Source organism: Agelaius tricolor, unplaced genomic scaffold (assembly GCF_023055355.1).
Source record: "Agelaius tricolor isolate 1412-34295 unplaced genomic scaffold, bAgeTri1.0.p SCAF_11, whole genome shotgun sequence".
NCBI classification, from domain to species: domain Eukaryota; kingdom Metazoa; phylum Chordata; class Aves; order Passeriformes; family Icteridae; genus Agelaius; species Agelaius tricolor.
The window spans coordinates 13392832-13410188 of NW_027269271.1; the positions used below are offsets into that span (position 1 = coordinate 13392832).

Sequence of the window (17357 nt, forward strand, 5' to 3'; positions counted from 1 at the left end):
CACAAGACTGAAACACCTCTAATTCACAAACAACCCATTTTTCTCACATCACCGTGTCTTTGTCTAGTCCACCAGCAATTATATTAGACATATAAGGTTACCCCAAAACTCTAATACTGACATTTTAAATACAACAGACTATCACATGGCATTTGTCTGGATGAATAAACTGATTTTTTATCCTACCACTCCCTTCTTTTTAAGCAGCCAAAATTAGAACAGTGAAGGCAAAAAATTTGAGAGAGTACAAAACTGAAAGGAACAGGCTTGTGAAATAAGTTTAGACTAAATTTTAGAAGTGGGAGTTTATCTTCTGACAACTTGCTAGAATCGGACTTTCAATCCTATTTTCATTATATTATGTACAGTTGAAACAAAAAGTCACAGCACATCTACAGTATCTACTTGTTTCCACCATGAAAAAATTCTCAGTAATTAATAGTAAAAAAGGTACAGAATATAGTTTTGTAAGACAAGACTATGCCTCAGAACATGAGTTAAAAAACCAAAGTGGACAACGATTTAAGAGTACTTAAGACTGCTACTTCGTGCTCTCTCCTCTTTCTCCCTCAGTTCCTTTCTCTGTCAGTTCTTAGTTACTGTCCTTCCCCCATACAACTATATTCCTCTGTGTTAAGTTTCAGTAACCAGGAAAAAGGGGGACTAGGCGATACTTTCCTGTTTGGAAAACTTAGAAAGTACTAGGATGTGTTCCTTAGCATGTTCTACCCATCCCAAACACAATACAACCACCAATTCCCTCATCTCGTAAGCACACTGACACGGCCGAAGCCCTGACCTTGGGGGGAAGAAGGCCATCCCCACATCTTTAAACATTGCAAAACTCCGTTCACAGGAATGAGCTTTCTCTCCTAGCTACAACTGGGGCTGTCCATGCTTGGCAGCTGAGGTCTGGTTTTTGGCCAGTATCCATAGCACCATCAAGAAGGTCAAAAATTTCCCAAATGCTGTGCACCAAATAATGTTCCAGGAAGAAATGCCTGGTTCTGCTCTCCTGTCAGATAGAAGAACACCTCAGCCACTGTGAAACATGCAATGCACATACACAGAATGAGTCACTCAATTGTTCAAAGCCCATTTACTGCACAGCTACCCATCCAGGAGGAACATCCATCAGAAACATCCATCAGACTGAAGTGGCACACACTGAAACCCTCAATATGCACCCAGAGTTCACCTAAATTATTCCCTACACCTGTGTTACATATATTCCTTATGTTTTCATATCCTTCCAAAGATTCTTTTAATTACTCCATAGGAAAGATACATTATATACTTCATACATCCAACGGCTGAAAAAGGCTCTATCATACCAAGTGCCAAATCAGATATCAAGATTAAAGCACTGTAATGTAAAGAGAACACAAGAGAACAATTCAAAGTACAGTTATTAGATGCTGATACTCAAAACTGTATAACCAGAGAGTAACTAAGGACCTGATGTAATAAGAACAGAGCAACTCCAACGTACTTTTTTAAAAAAGAAAAAGCAAACATTTGATAGAATATGATAAATTTTTGAAATTATGCACAAAGAAATCTATAAAATGTATAAAATTTCTCCAGGGAACTGAATTTTTTAAAATTGATGAACTATGTAAATATTACCATTCCTGGAATCCTTAACTCTCCTTTATTCAAGTATACTTTGCACAAACTGCTCATATACAATGCAAGTTCACAAATCAGCATCAGACAGAGAGCTAAACCTCATTCCTTCTTGCATTATTTTGCAAAATGTAATGTAAGGGGTGAACTGTGTGCAGTGACATTTCCCTGCCTCCATGAATTCTAGGTAAGCAAAACAAGACATTACAGACCAAATCAAGTATGAGTTATCTCATTTGTATTTACAAGACAACTGGGTTGTGACATGTTCTAATGCTTTCAGAAATTAAAGCACGTTACTCCTCTGACAGATTTGAGCTAGGAAGCGTGTTCCCACTGCATATTTTGAATTGCACAAATCCCACATTTATTCTTTGTAAACCAAGTTCTCAAGTTGTATTCATCATTTTTTCCACCTCCATTTTAAGTTTTAAGTTTTGTACTGGTTTCTAGTGTTAATTTCTGGTGACTCAAGATGTAAATCAAATGAAGACCAAACACCAGATGAACAAAAATGTTTTAAAACAAATTAAGTATACAATACAAATAAATGGTAATAGTTTCAAATTTATCCCTCATTTGTAGGTAACTCTGATTATAAAACTGTTAATAAAGCATTATAAGGAAGCATTCCTTTTACTTTATACTTGCCTTGACTACATGCAGTCCCCTAAGCTAAAAAGCCCTCCTTTAATGGAAAGACAATACCCAGACTACAATAATTAACTTCTCTTACTCTTTTATGAATGGATTTAAAAATATAATGTGCACTTTGATGTTTAAGAGAACAACCAGCGAGATAACAGTTAATATAACTTTTAAATTTGCATTGACATGACTGATGATGATAAAATAAAGCAAATTTTCCAAACAGAAGAGTCACATGTCACCATCCATTTCTCCGAGTATAATTGAATACATCACAAACATGTTTTGCAAGTGATCAGCACATACACTCTAAGTGAAAAATATCAGAAAGCATCAAGTACAAAAATTATTCTGGATAAGGCAACTTCTCACAGCTAAATCCCTGCCCACATCCTATGACTATCCAGTCTCAACAAAAGCAGTGTTGGAAGAGCATTAAAATTGCTAATGCAACTCCTTGGATTCAAAACTTAATTCTTACACATTCCCACAGCACTCCATGAAAAGAAAACTTCCAAGGGAAGGCCAGATGACTGATCCCAGTTGTTTATATACACTTGACAGGCAAAGCATTCCTCAACTTGAAAACATCAGTCCATCAGGAGCCATGAATAGTCACCATAAGGACAACTGTTTCACATGTCCTTCCACAAAACACGAGTGAAGCTGGCATTACATCACTATGCGCACTCAATTAGACAGAAATCCCATTTTCCATTCTTAGCAGTACCTTGAGATAATTAAAGAAGCTCCAGAATACAATCCAGTTTATTCCTCCTATATTTAACAGCTTTCTTCAGGAAATCATCATCCTTATTTATTTGCACTATTTCCATGCACAGACTGTTTTCTTCCAGAAACCAGAAAGCAAGTCCATTTTTACAAGCAAAAAGCACAACTTTTTGATACTTCTGAACTTTTCCTTGTAGTTTTTAATCACTGCCTCCAATACACCTGTCTTGCCAGTTAGTTAGATCATCTGAAGCATCTTTATTTCATTGTTTGGCAAGTATCTTAAAATTTGGTTACAAAATGGCACTACCAACTTAGACATAGTTCATAACACTCAAGTTCTCATAGACTGAAGTTGCTCACAGGAAAGAGTAAAAGGGATACTGAATCCATTTACTTCTCCTGAAGTGACAAATGCTAAAATTTAACATCCAAGTAATACATGGTCTACTTGAAACTACTTCTTCACTAGAAAGAAGAAAAATTACTAAGGGTAATTAATGATTTTATATTTTTTGCCCTGAAGTCGTGTACATGGAGCACAGTTTGCTGCTGAAAGACTTGGAACATCCTCAGGTATCCCTCCAAACTACTAAATACATTGCTGATTTTTAATTAGTTAACACTTTGTCCTCCCAGGCATCAGAGAAATAATCATGTCAGTTCTAGTGTGATTAGCTCCCACGGAAGTCCCTTAATAACTACACTTTACTCATGATTCAGAGAGTGAGTTTCAGCTTGTCTCCAATAGTGCATGAACAAATGGAGCTGGATGGGTCCAGAATCCACATAACTGACTTCTCACAGCCCTTCCTAGAAGCAAACTTACCCAGAAACATTATACAGGTAGAACAGCTGCTGTATCTACAGGCTGACTGTATTATAGAAAAACTAGTCCAAATCTAGCAAGACCAATCCTGAATGTGAGCAACTGGGCCTTTCTAGACAAAGCTGGGCTGAGCAAGCAGCTAACACTGATCAGCTTCAGGTGAAAAGGCAGGTACACAGCACAAGCTACAAAGTCCCTGAACAAACAGGAAGAGTTAACCGTATGCACTAGAAAACTTCGGCTTCTACCACTGAAATAGAACTGCTCTCATGCATTCATTAAAGTTCTTTTGTCCCATATCCCTTTGCATACACATTATTTATCTACTACTACGGAGTACTGATCTAATTCCTGTGATAATTTGAATAAAAAGTGAAATAAATAGTAAATTAACCGCTATTTAGAAGACCTTTCCTTGTTATGAAAGTACACTAAATTTGCAACTTAACTTGAGAAATAAAAGTTACAGCAAAGCAAACACCCACTTCTGTGTCTACATAACAAATTCTAGCTCCCATTTTTCTGTCCTCTTATAGATAGTCATTTCTTTTTTAACTTCAGTGGGAACTTTTTTGAAAAAAATAATGGGGAGGGACAGAGAAAGTATGACTTTTACAGGCCCCATGCAACAATGTGGGAGTGGTGCTTTGAAAAAAAGTATGAGAAATCAAGTTTCAAAGCAAGAAGCTGAAATCACTACATTAATCCAGAACCACTGTTCACAGCTCAGTGCCTAGAAAAGTCTTTTGTGTAGAGGCTCCAATTTACCTCTAGAGATTTTTGTTTAATAAAGCATACACGACTGACTAGATATCAGCTCACAATGACCAGTTAAAATCTTCCAACATGCAATTATTGATGCTCAAAGTAGTTCATTTTGCATCAGCACTCTACCCCCTTATTTGTTAAGTGCACATCCTACCTTCACACCAACGGCAACATCAGTGACAATGCTGCAAAAACAGAAAAAAAACAAGAACATAAGTAAACCAATTTATCCCCATAAACCAAACTTTTCAATGTCTTGTAATGACAAAATTATGAGGAAACAAACAGGCAACAAGCTCCCCGAGCAAGAAACTATGTTCAAGAACATATAGGACTGAAATACAAAAGAAACTTTGAAAAGCCACTGAGCTCCCACAGCTTGTAGGCCTTTCACAGAGTACAAAGTTTCAAGTAAATGTTACTCCAATGCAGCACTGCCAGGAAAATTTATTTAGGAAACTTGGGTTTCTGGACATGGGATTACAGGGTAGAAATAGAATAAATTAAAAGTAAGTACAAAACTTCTCACACACAATTAACTAAACAGCTAATTCAGCAACATAGCTGAACCTTTGTTTGACCTACTCTTTGAACAGCAGAAAGCATTCTTTTTTTTTTAATTAGCTTGGAAAAAAACCCCAACACATTGGCAGCTAAACCTATATGAAATTTAATGAGGTACACCTATGAAAAACACTGCAACAGGTATGTCAGGTACATCTCTTCCTTAGAGGTTGTGACATCACCACTCACAGTGTACACCACAATCCTAAAAGATACCTCAGTCCACAAACACACACAAAAAAGAATATGGGAGAGCATTCCACAATGTAGTACTCATTCGTAGTTCTCAGACAGGATTTGTAACTCCTACCATTATAACCACAACCATAAAAAGCCTTGGGAACTCTCACAGTTGAAAGGTTATATATGCTTAAAGCATACCAAAGAGATGGCTTCTCTGTTTGAAGCAGAGTAAACAACCTAATAGGAGATTTAGAAGCTGAAAGCTGTTGTATTTACACTGAAGGCTACAGCCAGCAGCCCGCTTTCCAGGTGCAACAAAAAGCAGGCCTGGCGTGTAGTGCCTGCCCATCCCAGCCCCTACTGTCCCATACTGCCGACTGCTTCCAACCTTCCCTTCTTTGGTTTTTACAGCCACTCCACTGTATATACAAAGGCATCTCTCCACCTGGGGAGGGGGAGAAGCCGAAGGGCTTATTAGGCAGTTTCTGAAAACAAAAGAGCTCGACATCTGGCTCCTGCTGGCATCGCTCCTCCCCTCCAGCCAGCTCCAAAACAAACCCGAGCCCTGCAACGCGCCCCTCCTCGCCCCCTGGCCAGAGGAGAGATGCCAAAGGCGGGGGGAAGGAGGGAGCGAGAGGCTCTGGAGGGCGAGGATGAGGGCAGATCGCGCCCCTTCTTTACATCGGGACGCGGCGTCTCGGGCACTACAGTTAATTAGGGGGCAGCCCAAGGCCCTCGGCGATTTGAACGGGGGACCCTACAGAGGGGCCTGCGTTACGGAGAGGCTGAGCCCCGTCCGGCTCCGCTCCCAGCCTGCGTGGGGCCTCAGGCTTCAGCTGTCCCGCGGCGGGAAGCTCCTCGCTCCCCACACCCTCGGAGACGCCCGCCGACAGCCAGCGAGCGCCCGGCACCGGGACAGGTGCCGCCAGCGGCCGGCAGCACAAAGCGCGGCAGTGCGCTCGCTCCCAGCGCCCCGGTGCCCACTCACCCGTCCATCGCCGAGCAGGACAGAGCGCGGGCAGCGGGACAGGAGCCGCGCACGGGGAGCTGAGAGAAAATGGCGGCCTGGCCTGCACGGAAACCGCCGAGCGTTGCCGAGTGCCGGGCTCCGCTCCGCGTCCCCCTCCGCTACCGCGCACGCGCCGGCAGAACGCGCATGCGCCGTGCGCGCCGGTGAAGCTCTTTCCTTCAGCTGCCCGGCCCGAGCCGGCCCTTGAGGCGGTGCGAGCTGCCCCGCCTGCGGCGGGAGGCGGGAGCGGCAGCGGAGCCTTCCCCGCCCGGCCCCGGCCCCGGGCCCGCCCCGCCACCGCTCCTGCCCCAGCGCCGCGTCCGGAGTGCGCGGGGTGCGGCCGGGGCTCCTCAGCCTATCGGCATTCCCTGCCGCCCGCCCGGGCTGAGCCGCCGGACCCCACTTGTTGAAGGGAGAGAGTTTCGGGCTTGGTCCCGGCCCTCCTCCTCAGGGAAAGCGTTCAGAGGGACCCCCACAGGGAGCCCTGTCCCCATCGCTCCTGCCCTCGGCCGCGCTGTCACTTCCCAGAAAACAACCTGTTGACTATATAACTGATCACTAACACTACATAAACATAATAAAGAGGAACGTCCAAAAGAACTACTGCAGTCAATTGGGCTGTTTCTTCACAGAAATAAGTGTCTCCGTGGTTCTCTGTCATGTCAGGGTTCAAATACGTGGCTATTACAAAATACACATTTTCTCCTCATCTTTTGCCAGATCTCAGTATTTCATTACAAATCTTCAAATGTTTGATAATTTCTAGGTTTTCTAGAAAAGCTGTGCACGACAAGACCCTGGATTGCATTCAAACAAAAAATCAAACTAAAGATTTTATACCTATGAAATAAAATTCGAAATTGTGATCCAAATGTTCCTGTAAGATCCCAAACCCAGAAGAATGTTTCAAAGTATTCAAACCACCTTCTGTGATTTCTATATTTTGATCTAGCAAAAATATCTTTAGAGAAGGTAGCCCATTACTTGATTGCACTTTTTGGAGTCTGTCATCAAAACCATTGCAATGAAGCCTGATAAAGAATTTAGGAACCAAAAACTACAAAACTATACACATGTCCATAACTGGAAAATTTTCAGTATGCTTTAATACTCCAGTATCTTCCTCTAACTGACACCACAAATAACTCATAACTGGATTAACAATTAGGAGTGTGTACAAATTCTCATTCTACTCTGCAACTTTTTGTTGTTCTGTTCTGGAAAAGCCACTCTGATTCTCTGCAGCAGTTTACTAATAATGCTTCCCCTAAATGCCATTATCACTTGGATATCTGCAACTACTTCCTCTTTCAGAAATTCTCTTCAGCATCCATCACTGACCACTAGACTAAATTACTTATTATTCACTTTCTTAGAAAATCCCTCTTAAATATTTGATTTGCTGAGATTGTATCTAAAGCTTATCATGCCATACGCTATCTTTAAGGGTTTTGCCTTCTACATTATGTTTTGGTTGGGTTTTTTTAAGTCTGTGGTTGTAGCATTCTTTCCTGATTACATGTGATAAAGTACTATGATCATGATAGAAAGTAACACTGAAGACATCAGAGACATAGGAGTGCATGTGACAATCTCCGTAAATCCAGGACATATTTATATATTTACATATTTATATATTATTTGGAGGTTGAGTTTATAATTGGTTTCTCTTGTTTTCCATGGTCTTCAGTCCTGTTTGATGCCACATTTTATTGGGAGTTTTTTGTCTTTTTCCCCCTTATAAATCTAAATACATCTTATCCATTTTTGTATTGGTAGAAGTACTAATCCTTCCACTTCTTAGCAATTAGTGGAAGATCTAATTTCCATCTCATTTCTCCAACTGCCTAATTTGGTTATCTTCTTTGCCTTTATAGTAATGCTATCTTCAAACCTGGTTTTCTCTTCTGTAATATTTCTTTTTTCTCCTTCTTTCATGACACCTACAAAAACCTAAGTAAGCTAATACTCATTCATTTTATCATCTGAGTTAGAAGCTCTTCCATGGAAAGGAGGTTGAGGAGTATCTGTTGAGTATAGCAGAAAAGACACTGGAACTGAGTCCGCAAATCTGGTTGAAATAACGGATGTGACTTTATACAGCAAAACTCTGGTCCCCCACAAAGCATCAATAAAAGTGATAATCAATCAGGATTTTACCTAGAGCATTTAATTTTAAAAGGGATAAAAAAGATACAAATATTCAGTGCGTTTCTAATAAAATGCCATGGCACCCTCTTGATCAGTTGTTCATGCAGTGTGGTATTCCACTTTGCTGTTCATGTAGCTTTGCCTTTTTTTACTATTAGATCATTTTTAGTACACTTCTGAGTGCCTCGTGAAATGTCTGCCGCATTTGGAACACTGTGATAGCATCATCTGTTTATCTGGTCGTCTGTTTTCTCTGTTGCTAGAGTGTGTTTTTGCTTTGTCTTTCTTATGTTTCAGAAAGTCAGAAAAAAAATTGTTCCCAAAAAACACCCTCTTGTCCTTAGGAGCTGTCAACTTTATGCTGAAGTCCTGCATTGGACGTGTCAGAAGGCAGCTGAAATGTCCAGTAAGAGACAAGCATTAAGTAAAATACCTCGAGCAAAGCCCTCCACATTCAGTTGTTACATTACAAAGTACATGGGCTTATATACTCTATCCATTTTATTCTAAAATTAAAGTGCAGATATTATCAGCTATTCAAAAGTTCCACACCCTTACTGCTGCAGCAATATCTTGTTTTCCTAAATAATTTCCTTTGATCATTGATACACTTAGATGTTTCACTTTGATCAGTTGTTTCCGTTTTATTTCGAGAACAGCTAATAAATAACCATCTGTATAGTTCAGTAGCAGTGTGAGTAGTTAATGATGTTGCTTCATGGAAGATTGTAGGAATTAGAAAGCACACGAAGATATTTTCTGCTGTACATTGTCCCACACGGAGTCTCTGGAGTTGCTGGGGATAAAACAGCATCCACACTCTCAGAGAACAGCCTGTCCAAGAGTTTGCCTGAGCACTTTTTGACATCCCCAGCACTCTAGGGCAACAAGTCTTGTGATCTAGAAAATTATTGTCTGAAAAATACTTTCTTTTGGTTGTGTCAAGCCCGCTGCCTGATAATTTCCTTTGATGTCCATTAGTTCTCCTTTTTAAAAAAAAAATACATGGATCATTTTTTCTGTGTACCTATTCTTGCTGTTCTTGAATGCATAAACCTCCATCACACTGTCTTCAGTTATCTTTCAGGAGTTCTAGTAAGTTTCATGTTTCCTGTATTAGAAGTCATTCCCTCTTTTCAATGATTTGTTTTGTTTTTTTTAATACCTTTCATAATCCTATTCTCGAAGACCATAATGGTTTTCATTATTCAAGTTACACACTCAATGGCTTTATATAGGTGCATAATAAATGCTTTCTGGTTTTATATTATTTTTCTTTCTTATAACACCAATCTCATTTGCATGTTTGAATCCTACTGAGCCATGAGCTGGTGTTTTCACAGAACCCCCCACAACTGAAGCACTCTGCTGTGTGAAAGCCATTTATTTAGATTCCAGAATTTTGCACTTATATTTTGGCTTGTTTTCTCTCACACATATTACTTCCATTTTTCAGCACAGAATGTAACTTGCCATTTTATCATTCAGTCACACAGTATCATGAGAGCTTTCCACAATTCTTCACGGTCAGCTTTTGTTTTTATTACCATGAATAATTCAGCATCATCAGCAAACTTGGTTGCCTCGATAATCACTCTTTTTTCCAGATCATTTAAGAATATGCTGAACAACACAGGTCCCTGTGGTACACTACCAATGACCTCCCTGTACTGTAACAAAATTGAACATGTTTCTTGTCCTTCATTTAATATCTTTTATTAATCTAGTATTAATAACTAATAATTAACAGTTTAATAATATATCAAAGAATGTATCTGTTAATCTTGTGTCAACTTAGTTTCTCTCAAGAGCTTTGGGCAGAAACCTTAAACAAATTCTTTTTTTAAGAAAACGTTATCATGTTGTTTCAATCAGACTATGCTAAAACTCAATGACTCCTTCAAAGATTAGGATGCTTCTTGCTATTAGAGGCACTTACACAGTAACAACTCTTCATTTGTCCTTATGTCCAAACAGCCCCATTCTTCAGTTTCTCCAAATTGTTAATGGTAGTGTCATTAAATGGTGTTGCTTAGAACAACAGATCCTCGGGATATTATGGGAAAGGTTGATCATTTGGTTTACCAGTCTTTGTTATATTAAACCACATTATTCTATCTTAAGCCAGTCCTTCTCATCTTCATAAATTCCCCAGATGCCTTTGAGCGAAGTCCCAACATTTATTAGTAGCTATTCATCTTTTTGTGCTCCTGTAAACAATGTCCTTAATCAACATTTCTTTCCAGCAGTCTATGTTGATTCACTTTGTTTTTTTAAACTAAGTTTTGAAGCTATTGTGTAGCTCTTACAAGCACAGTGCCCTAAATAAATGTCTCTTTTTCAAGTTCAGGTCAGAACTTGTCTTGCTGGCCTGAATCCCACAGGCTGCTCTCCAGCATTTTATTTCTAGCATCCTTGCTAGAAAGACAGCTTATCTTAGGCAGGCTGGGAATGTTACTGCTCTCTACCATTTCAAACACTGAAATATGTGGCATAGCTCATCCTGTACTTAACTGAACATTCACTTGTGTCCAAAGGTCTGCTCATGACAACCAGATTATCAGTCTGCCCACTCTCTCTCTCTGGCTTCTAGGATATCCACCTGGAAATTTATTTTCCACACCAAATTCACCTTTTTATATCACTGTGATTAAAAACATGTCCATTTACTTTCCTCAGGACTGGAGATCAGTTTTACTTTTTGTTACTTACTTTTTGTTACAAACAATATGTGCCAGCAGTGTTTGCAAACATCTTTCATTCCATAGGGTTTCCTTGGTTTTGTCTTGGAGAGGTGATGGAGTAAAGATCATGTTGTGGGTCATGTACAGCCATGTCTGCAGCTCTTTTCTGTCAGGGGCAAGAAGTGAAAGGGATATTTTTCTTTTGCTTTTTTCTTCTTTTTTGTTTTTTTTTTTTTTTCTTTCTGAATGCAAAAGTGTCTGTTGATGTTATAAAACAAAGGGTAGAACTTCTCTGCTTCTTAATCTAAAAAAAATGTAACAATCTTTCTATTGTCACAAGCAGCCGTCTGAGTGCTGGCCTGGCTCTCTACAAGACACAGGTGAAATATTCTGACACCAAAACTATGATTGTTCTCCAAGTACATTAGTAAAGTAATTTAGTCAATGGGCAGTGAAAACTAGTTTTTCCCTGACTGCTATGTGGCTGGCCAGTTCTGATGAAGACTGCTCCCTTAATGGTGGTGCTTTTACCAGCCTTGATCTTTACATCGCAGACAGCAGGGCTGTCCCACCTGCCAGGCAGTCACCAAACCTAGGAAAAGATCTCTAAGCACTGTACTTTCAAAATCAATATTTAATGCTTATTTTCATGAGTGGGTTACATCAAAGACCCACAATCAACAAAAACCTGGCTTTAGTTCTTAGCAAGTCCTTCATTACTACAATAGCTTTTGCAAATCAGTGTTCAGGTAACAAAGGTTCTCCATCTGAGGATCAGACAAAAAATACATGTAGGGACTTCAAGATGATATTTATTTTTGTTCTGAAGTGAAGCTGCCTAAATGTGCCTACTGATATACATATAAGGGTATGACTAACTTAGTGGAGCTGAAGCATTTAGTTCAGTGATGCCCTGGCAATCGGTAGCTTTGTGCAAAGGGAGCCCAGTCTGTCCCAGTATGTGGTGACCGACCGGTGTCTGAGTGGTGGCCAACATTAACTCCTCATCCCATAAGCCTGCTTTGGTGGAGGGGGCTTTCCTCTGTTCCTCTGCCAAATCAAGCAGATCCACTGCTGCAGGTGATCTAAACTCTTCTGGTTTGACTTTACACTGAAGAGATCTAGTCAGACTCAGAGTCATTTTTGTCAGAGGAGACCCCCTGAGACCTCAGCCCTCCTGCCTCCCCCTGCTCATTTGCAGTTCAGGAGCCTTTCCTGCGCTATGCCCTGCATACAGGAGCAAGGACAGCCAGAGGTTTCAGCCACAGCCTGAGTAAATATCCCCAAACTAGGCTTAGATGTTAAATCAAGGGTGTGTTAAGGTGAATTTTGACTTACCCTCTATCTAACTCCCAGACCAACATCAGAGAGAAGACTTTATATAATATACACAATGAGCCCAGTCATGAACAAGCTCTGAGGTTGCCTAGTTTTGCAGATATGATAATTATGATTAAAATGGTGACCAAAAAATAATGGAGAACACATTAAAAAAAAAAAACAAAAAAACACCACCACCAAGGAAAAGATTCAAAATCTCCAATAATATAGTAGTAAATTAAAGCAATACATTCTCAAACAAGGAAAGAAAACTCATAGCAATTTCAAAGAATATTCTTTGCACAGCTAGACTGAAATGGGACTTTTGCTATTGATTTCAGGAATACCAGAACTTGAACCCTGAACTCAAATAATTTAAAAGGAGTAAAAAGTGTCTCATAGTAATTTTTAAAAGGGCATATATAAGTGACAGATGAGCTCAGCTTTCTACTTTACCCTTTGATGTTAGAAAATGGAATTGTTTTTGTACAATTTTTCCAAAACTGTGCTGTCATAACATCCCATCCTAAGTTCTTCCACATGCTTTTGCACCTTATGTAGGAACAGCATTATGTTCCTGGGTTTTTTTGATAGGGATTCTTTTATGGACTCCTACAAGACTGTATAAATTATCAAAAAGAATATCACAGAGGAAAAATATTTTCAAGTGGATGCTGTCCATGGTGGTAAAAGATATTTAAAATGGAAACCTTTTAAGTGATACAGAAAATGTCTTCAAAGAGGACACCCCAGAAATGTGACTATTTTTTAAGAAATGAAAATCTTCAAAGCAGACACCTCTTTCTGTGAGGAAATCCTCAAAGGGGCATTCCTCCAGAGTGAGAATCTTTGAAAATGAAATCTGTTAAATGATCTGAAAACTTTGAAAGCAATAAACCATTCCTAAAACTGAAAGCAGTATTTCCTTGGGAGAGTATAGGGTGTTCCTAAAGAGAGAAATAACTGCACCATCGTAACTATAGAGCCAAACAATGCTTCTTCTCTTACAAGAGAAATAAGTATTATCTAAAATCCTTATCATCTTCACAAAGTTATTAAAATACATTATTACAATATTTTAATCAATAGTATTGGTGGCAGTATACTCTCTCACTGAGTAAGCAGTTGCTGACTTAAAAAGAAATCATTCATTTTTGAGGATGTAAGTAAGAAAGTCCATGAATTGGGGCTTGTTGGAAGTATTTCTGTGAATGATATTTCCATGGAATTCCTTCTTTTTTCCCCTAAAAGACAGGAAATAGCAGCTTTGCAGTATGTTTTTCCACTTAAGAATTGTATGATTTTTGGGACCTGGATGATTTCTGCCAGAAATGCATATTCAGATGTTTTCCAACTAGCACATTCCATGTAGTGCTTGCTGGTCAAAAGCTTTACAGGGAAGTGCTATAGAAGCAAAGCTGCGACAAGCAAAGTAAATAGCCTCTATATAGCTTAGAAAGGAAACAATGAAAAGACAATTTGTTCATTTTGCCACACTGAAACATCATGGCCTTGAAGATGACTGCTGTTAAAGTGTTTCCTTGAGCAATACAGGGAGGTGGATCTATAGCATCATTTAAAGAGGCTGACTGCTGGGGCACTACACAAGCTGTTGGACTGTGAGTGAGCTGCAGCTGACCCAAAGCCAACAGCAAGCCAGAATTATTTGCAGGGCAAGGCACTGGAGTTTAAAGCATCCTGGGGAGACACAGTCTTCTTTAAATTAAGAAATTCAGAAATGAACAGATAAAATACATAATTGCTTTCTTGAGGGGCCACTTTGTCTCTTACCCGTGAGACTCATGGAAGCAACATTTTAGTCATCTACTCCTGGTGGAGTGAACCTACAATAGTACCACCACCTTCATACTGTTCCTACATCAGAAACACTCAACAAGGGACAGTCTCCTCCCCTCTCCTTTATTATCTTTTCATGCTGTCCTCACACTCCTCACTTCGGGATTTGGGCATCATAAATACCCCTAGGAAAATGTAGCTAGGGGGATACATTGTGACATTCTGGTTTTTAATTGCTTTACTGTACATACTTTTCCCACCGGTCTGTTTGTCTAGCAGCAAATTTAACTGAGATCACTTAAGCATCTTTCTGTATTAAATATTATATATAACATTACTCTTTTAGATCTACTCAGCTGAAATAGTTTTTATCATATCAATTTCACAGACCTGTGATTTCTGTGGAGTAAAGTACTGGGAGGTTCAACAGAGGAGGCAAATTTGACCCAACTGACACAACCTATTCAACAAAGTTATTTAATAATAGCCTTTAGTGGGGATGGGGGTTTGCATTTTAGAAAAAAATAAAAAGATGACCACAAAAAGTAGAAGTTATTTTCATGTTAAAAGGTAGATGTGAATAGTGGTTTTGCTTATAGCAGAAAAGAAATCCAGGTTGCAAGGACCAATTACCATGTTCAGTTGCTGTTACATTCTTTTCACTTACTGAATACAGCAGTCACTGCAGCTGGCAGTGCTCAGAGAGTTTAAGTGAAAGATACAAATACCTTGTGAGACCATTTGAAGATGATCTGCCCAAGCAGCTGCACATAAAAACCTTTCTGCAGCGCTGCCTCTCACAACCAAAACTCCTGACCCAGGCTGCAGGGGTCCCACCAAGCCGGAGCAGCTGCAGGGCCCGGCCCCGTGGCACTGACACAGAGCAGCCCATGCTGGGGACAGCACAGTGTCCTCCCTGCTGCCACCCCTGCAGCCCCCACACAGCCCTCAGGGCTGCCCTGGGCTGGCACCTAAACTGGGGGCACTGGTGAGCTTTTCTGCAGCTCAAACTCTCCCAGCAGCGTAGCCAGAGCCTCACATCAATCCTTGAGGAAACACCAAAGCCCCTTCCCAGGCTCTGCTCAGGCTGGGACTGGTACATGTACTCCCATGCTCCAAATGAGATTTTTGGAGAGGTGCACATCCCTGCAGCTTTGATCCCTGAATAATCAGAAACTGAGACATCACTATCACAGGTAGAATTAGTGACCTCTCATAACCTTAGGCAGGAAGGTTAAAAAAGCACCAGAAAGCAATCCATAAATTAATGTTTTGCAGGGCTTTTTCTCTATTCCTCATGCTCCACAGAAACTTCATGATATGTTAGCTGTAATTTAAAGTTGACCTGCTACAGCAAACAAAAATCTCACTGATGGTGGAGTATGGGCAACAGATCAAGGCACCTCAGTAATTTTCCTTGTCAACCTAACTCTTGTCTTTTCAATTTGGAAATAATAGAAAAATGCCAGTGTTTCTGAGGTTACAAATATTCTTCTCTAGACTAAATTACATTTTCCATTAAAAAATTGTAAGTTGCTCTATCGACCATACAAAGCAGATATAGTTCTCTTTCATATGCAGCATGAAGAGTTACAGAAACGTTAAGTGGTAAAAGGCACAACAACCCACTGCAAATCTGAAAATGAGTGCTGAGTAGAAGAGCAACAGATTAGAGATGGGAGTCAGAAATAATTCTGTTCCTAAATTCATTATGTATCCAGATGGATATTGTTTGAAAAAAAATCAGTTTGCCATCCCCAAAACTAATTTACTTTATAATTTCAAGAGTAATCTTCTGTGTAGTCTACTGTCCTTTAGGAGTGCTGATGTAGCTGGAGAACAAGAGCAGCTTGTCACACTGCATTACAAACCGTCTGCTTGCAAATTTCAGAGAATTTCTGGCCACTTGTGACATAATATCTCATTAACCTTTTGGAATATCTGAACCCAACAACGATATCTGCATTTTCAGAATAAACAGCAGCTATCATCTCAACTTCCATCATGAATAGCAGCAACTTTTAACAAATACCATCAGCAGTATTTGGAGATGCAGTCCAGTGATAGGCTGATTCCTCGTGGCTTGGACTATAGTAATCATCTTTGTGTCAAATTTACATCTCTGTATTTCTTTACTCATTTCTTAGGTCAGCTATCAGTCCAATATTGTGCTTGCTGTCTAATGTGGTGACTTAGCAGATATAAAATATTATTTTAAAAGGGCAAAATTGATAGTTTACTACCACTATAGGCACAGAGCATGTAAAGTAGAAGCCATCATCCTGTAGTAAGTAATCAAAATACTGCTGCAGCAGTCCTGGTGCAGGTTTTCTAGGGGATTGGAGTCAGGGTAGTCATATCCCTCCTGTTTTCTGCACAAGGGCAGGCAGAGCTAAGCCTTGGCCTCGGGGCACAGGAACTCACTGACAGGAGTGAGAAGGGATCAAGGCCACTGACACATACAAGTGCTAGACAGGATGAACAGGGTATTTGGAGGCACAAAAGATCTCCCAGCTCCAACCCAACCTGAGGCAAGGCAGCTTGCTCTGATTAAAGGCGTGCATTGCTGAACAAAATATGGCTCTGCCCAAACATGGTTCTAAAAGCTGTAGAGACTCTGCTTACCTATCTTTACAGTCCTTTTTTCAGCTCTGGCTTATTATTTTAGTTCAGGCAGAAATTTCCCTGCACTGATTTTCTCTCCTAGTTGCAATCAAAATGTTGCTGTGATAATCTCAAACATCAAGCTCAGGGACCACTAGACTTAAACCCTAAGAACTCTGGATTCTGATTGTCTAACTTTGCTAAAGGCAAGTTCTTAATAGTAGGGAAACAGCAGTCACTCATGCTCAGTTAAAGGGAAAACTTAGTACACAACAGTTCTTATTCAGGCACCACATGTTTTTGTTACCAGTAAACAGGGAAGCACACCAGGCTGTCATTACAGTATCCAAGGTGTGCCTACTCCTCAGCTTGTTTCTCACTTGCATCATGCTTGCTCAGTGCCCTGTTGAAACCACACTCAGCTGAACAATGCATTAAT

At 40.0% G+C, this 17357-nt stretch overlaps 1 protein-coding gene across 22 annotated transcripts in view; it reads right to left on the reverse strand.

Annotated features, from left to right (window-relative positions):
* The window catches only part of PTBP2 (polypyrimidine tract binding protein 2), a 214187-nt gene that overhangs the window by 38226 nt on the left and 158604 nt on the right, over nt 1–17357 (reverse strand). For 14 of the 22 annotated variants that reach the window (XR_011680590.1, XM_071436211.1, XM_071436210.1 and 11 more), the window contains 2 exons: nt 11226–11363; nt 4761–4791 (listed from right to left, as the gene is read on the reverse strand). The exons of 3 other annotated variants lie outside the window; for them this stretch is intronic. Coding sequence is in view for 14 of the 19 variants with exons in the window: in XM_071436211.1 (XP_071292312.1) it covers nt 4761–4791; nt 11226–11338 (144 nt within the window). In the remaining 5 variants the exon portion in view is untranslated. Of the gene's footprint in view, nt 1–4760; nt 4792–6341; nt 6509–11225; nt 11364–17357 lie in introns of those variants that run through there. 5 more of the 22 variants (XM_071436214.1, XM_071436213.1, XM_071436220.1 and 2 more) reach the window with 4 other exon arrangements.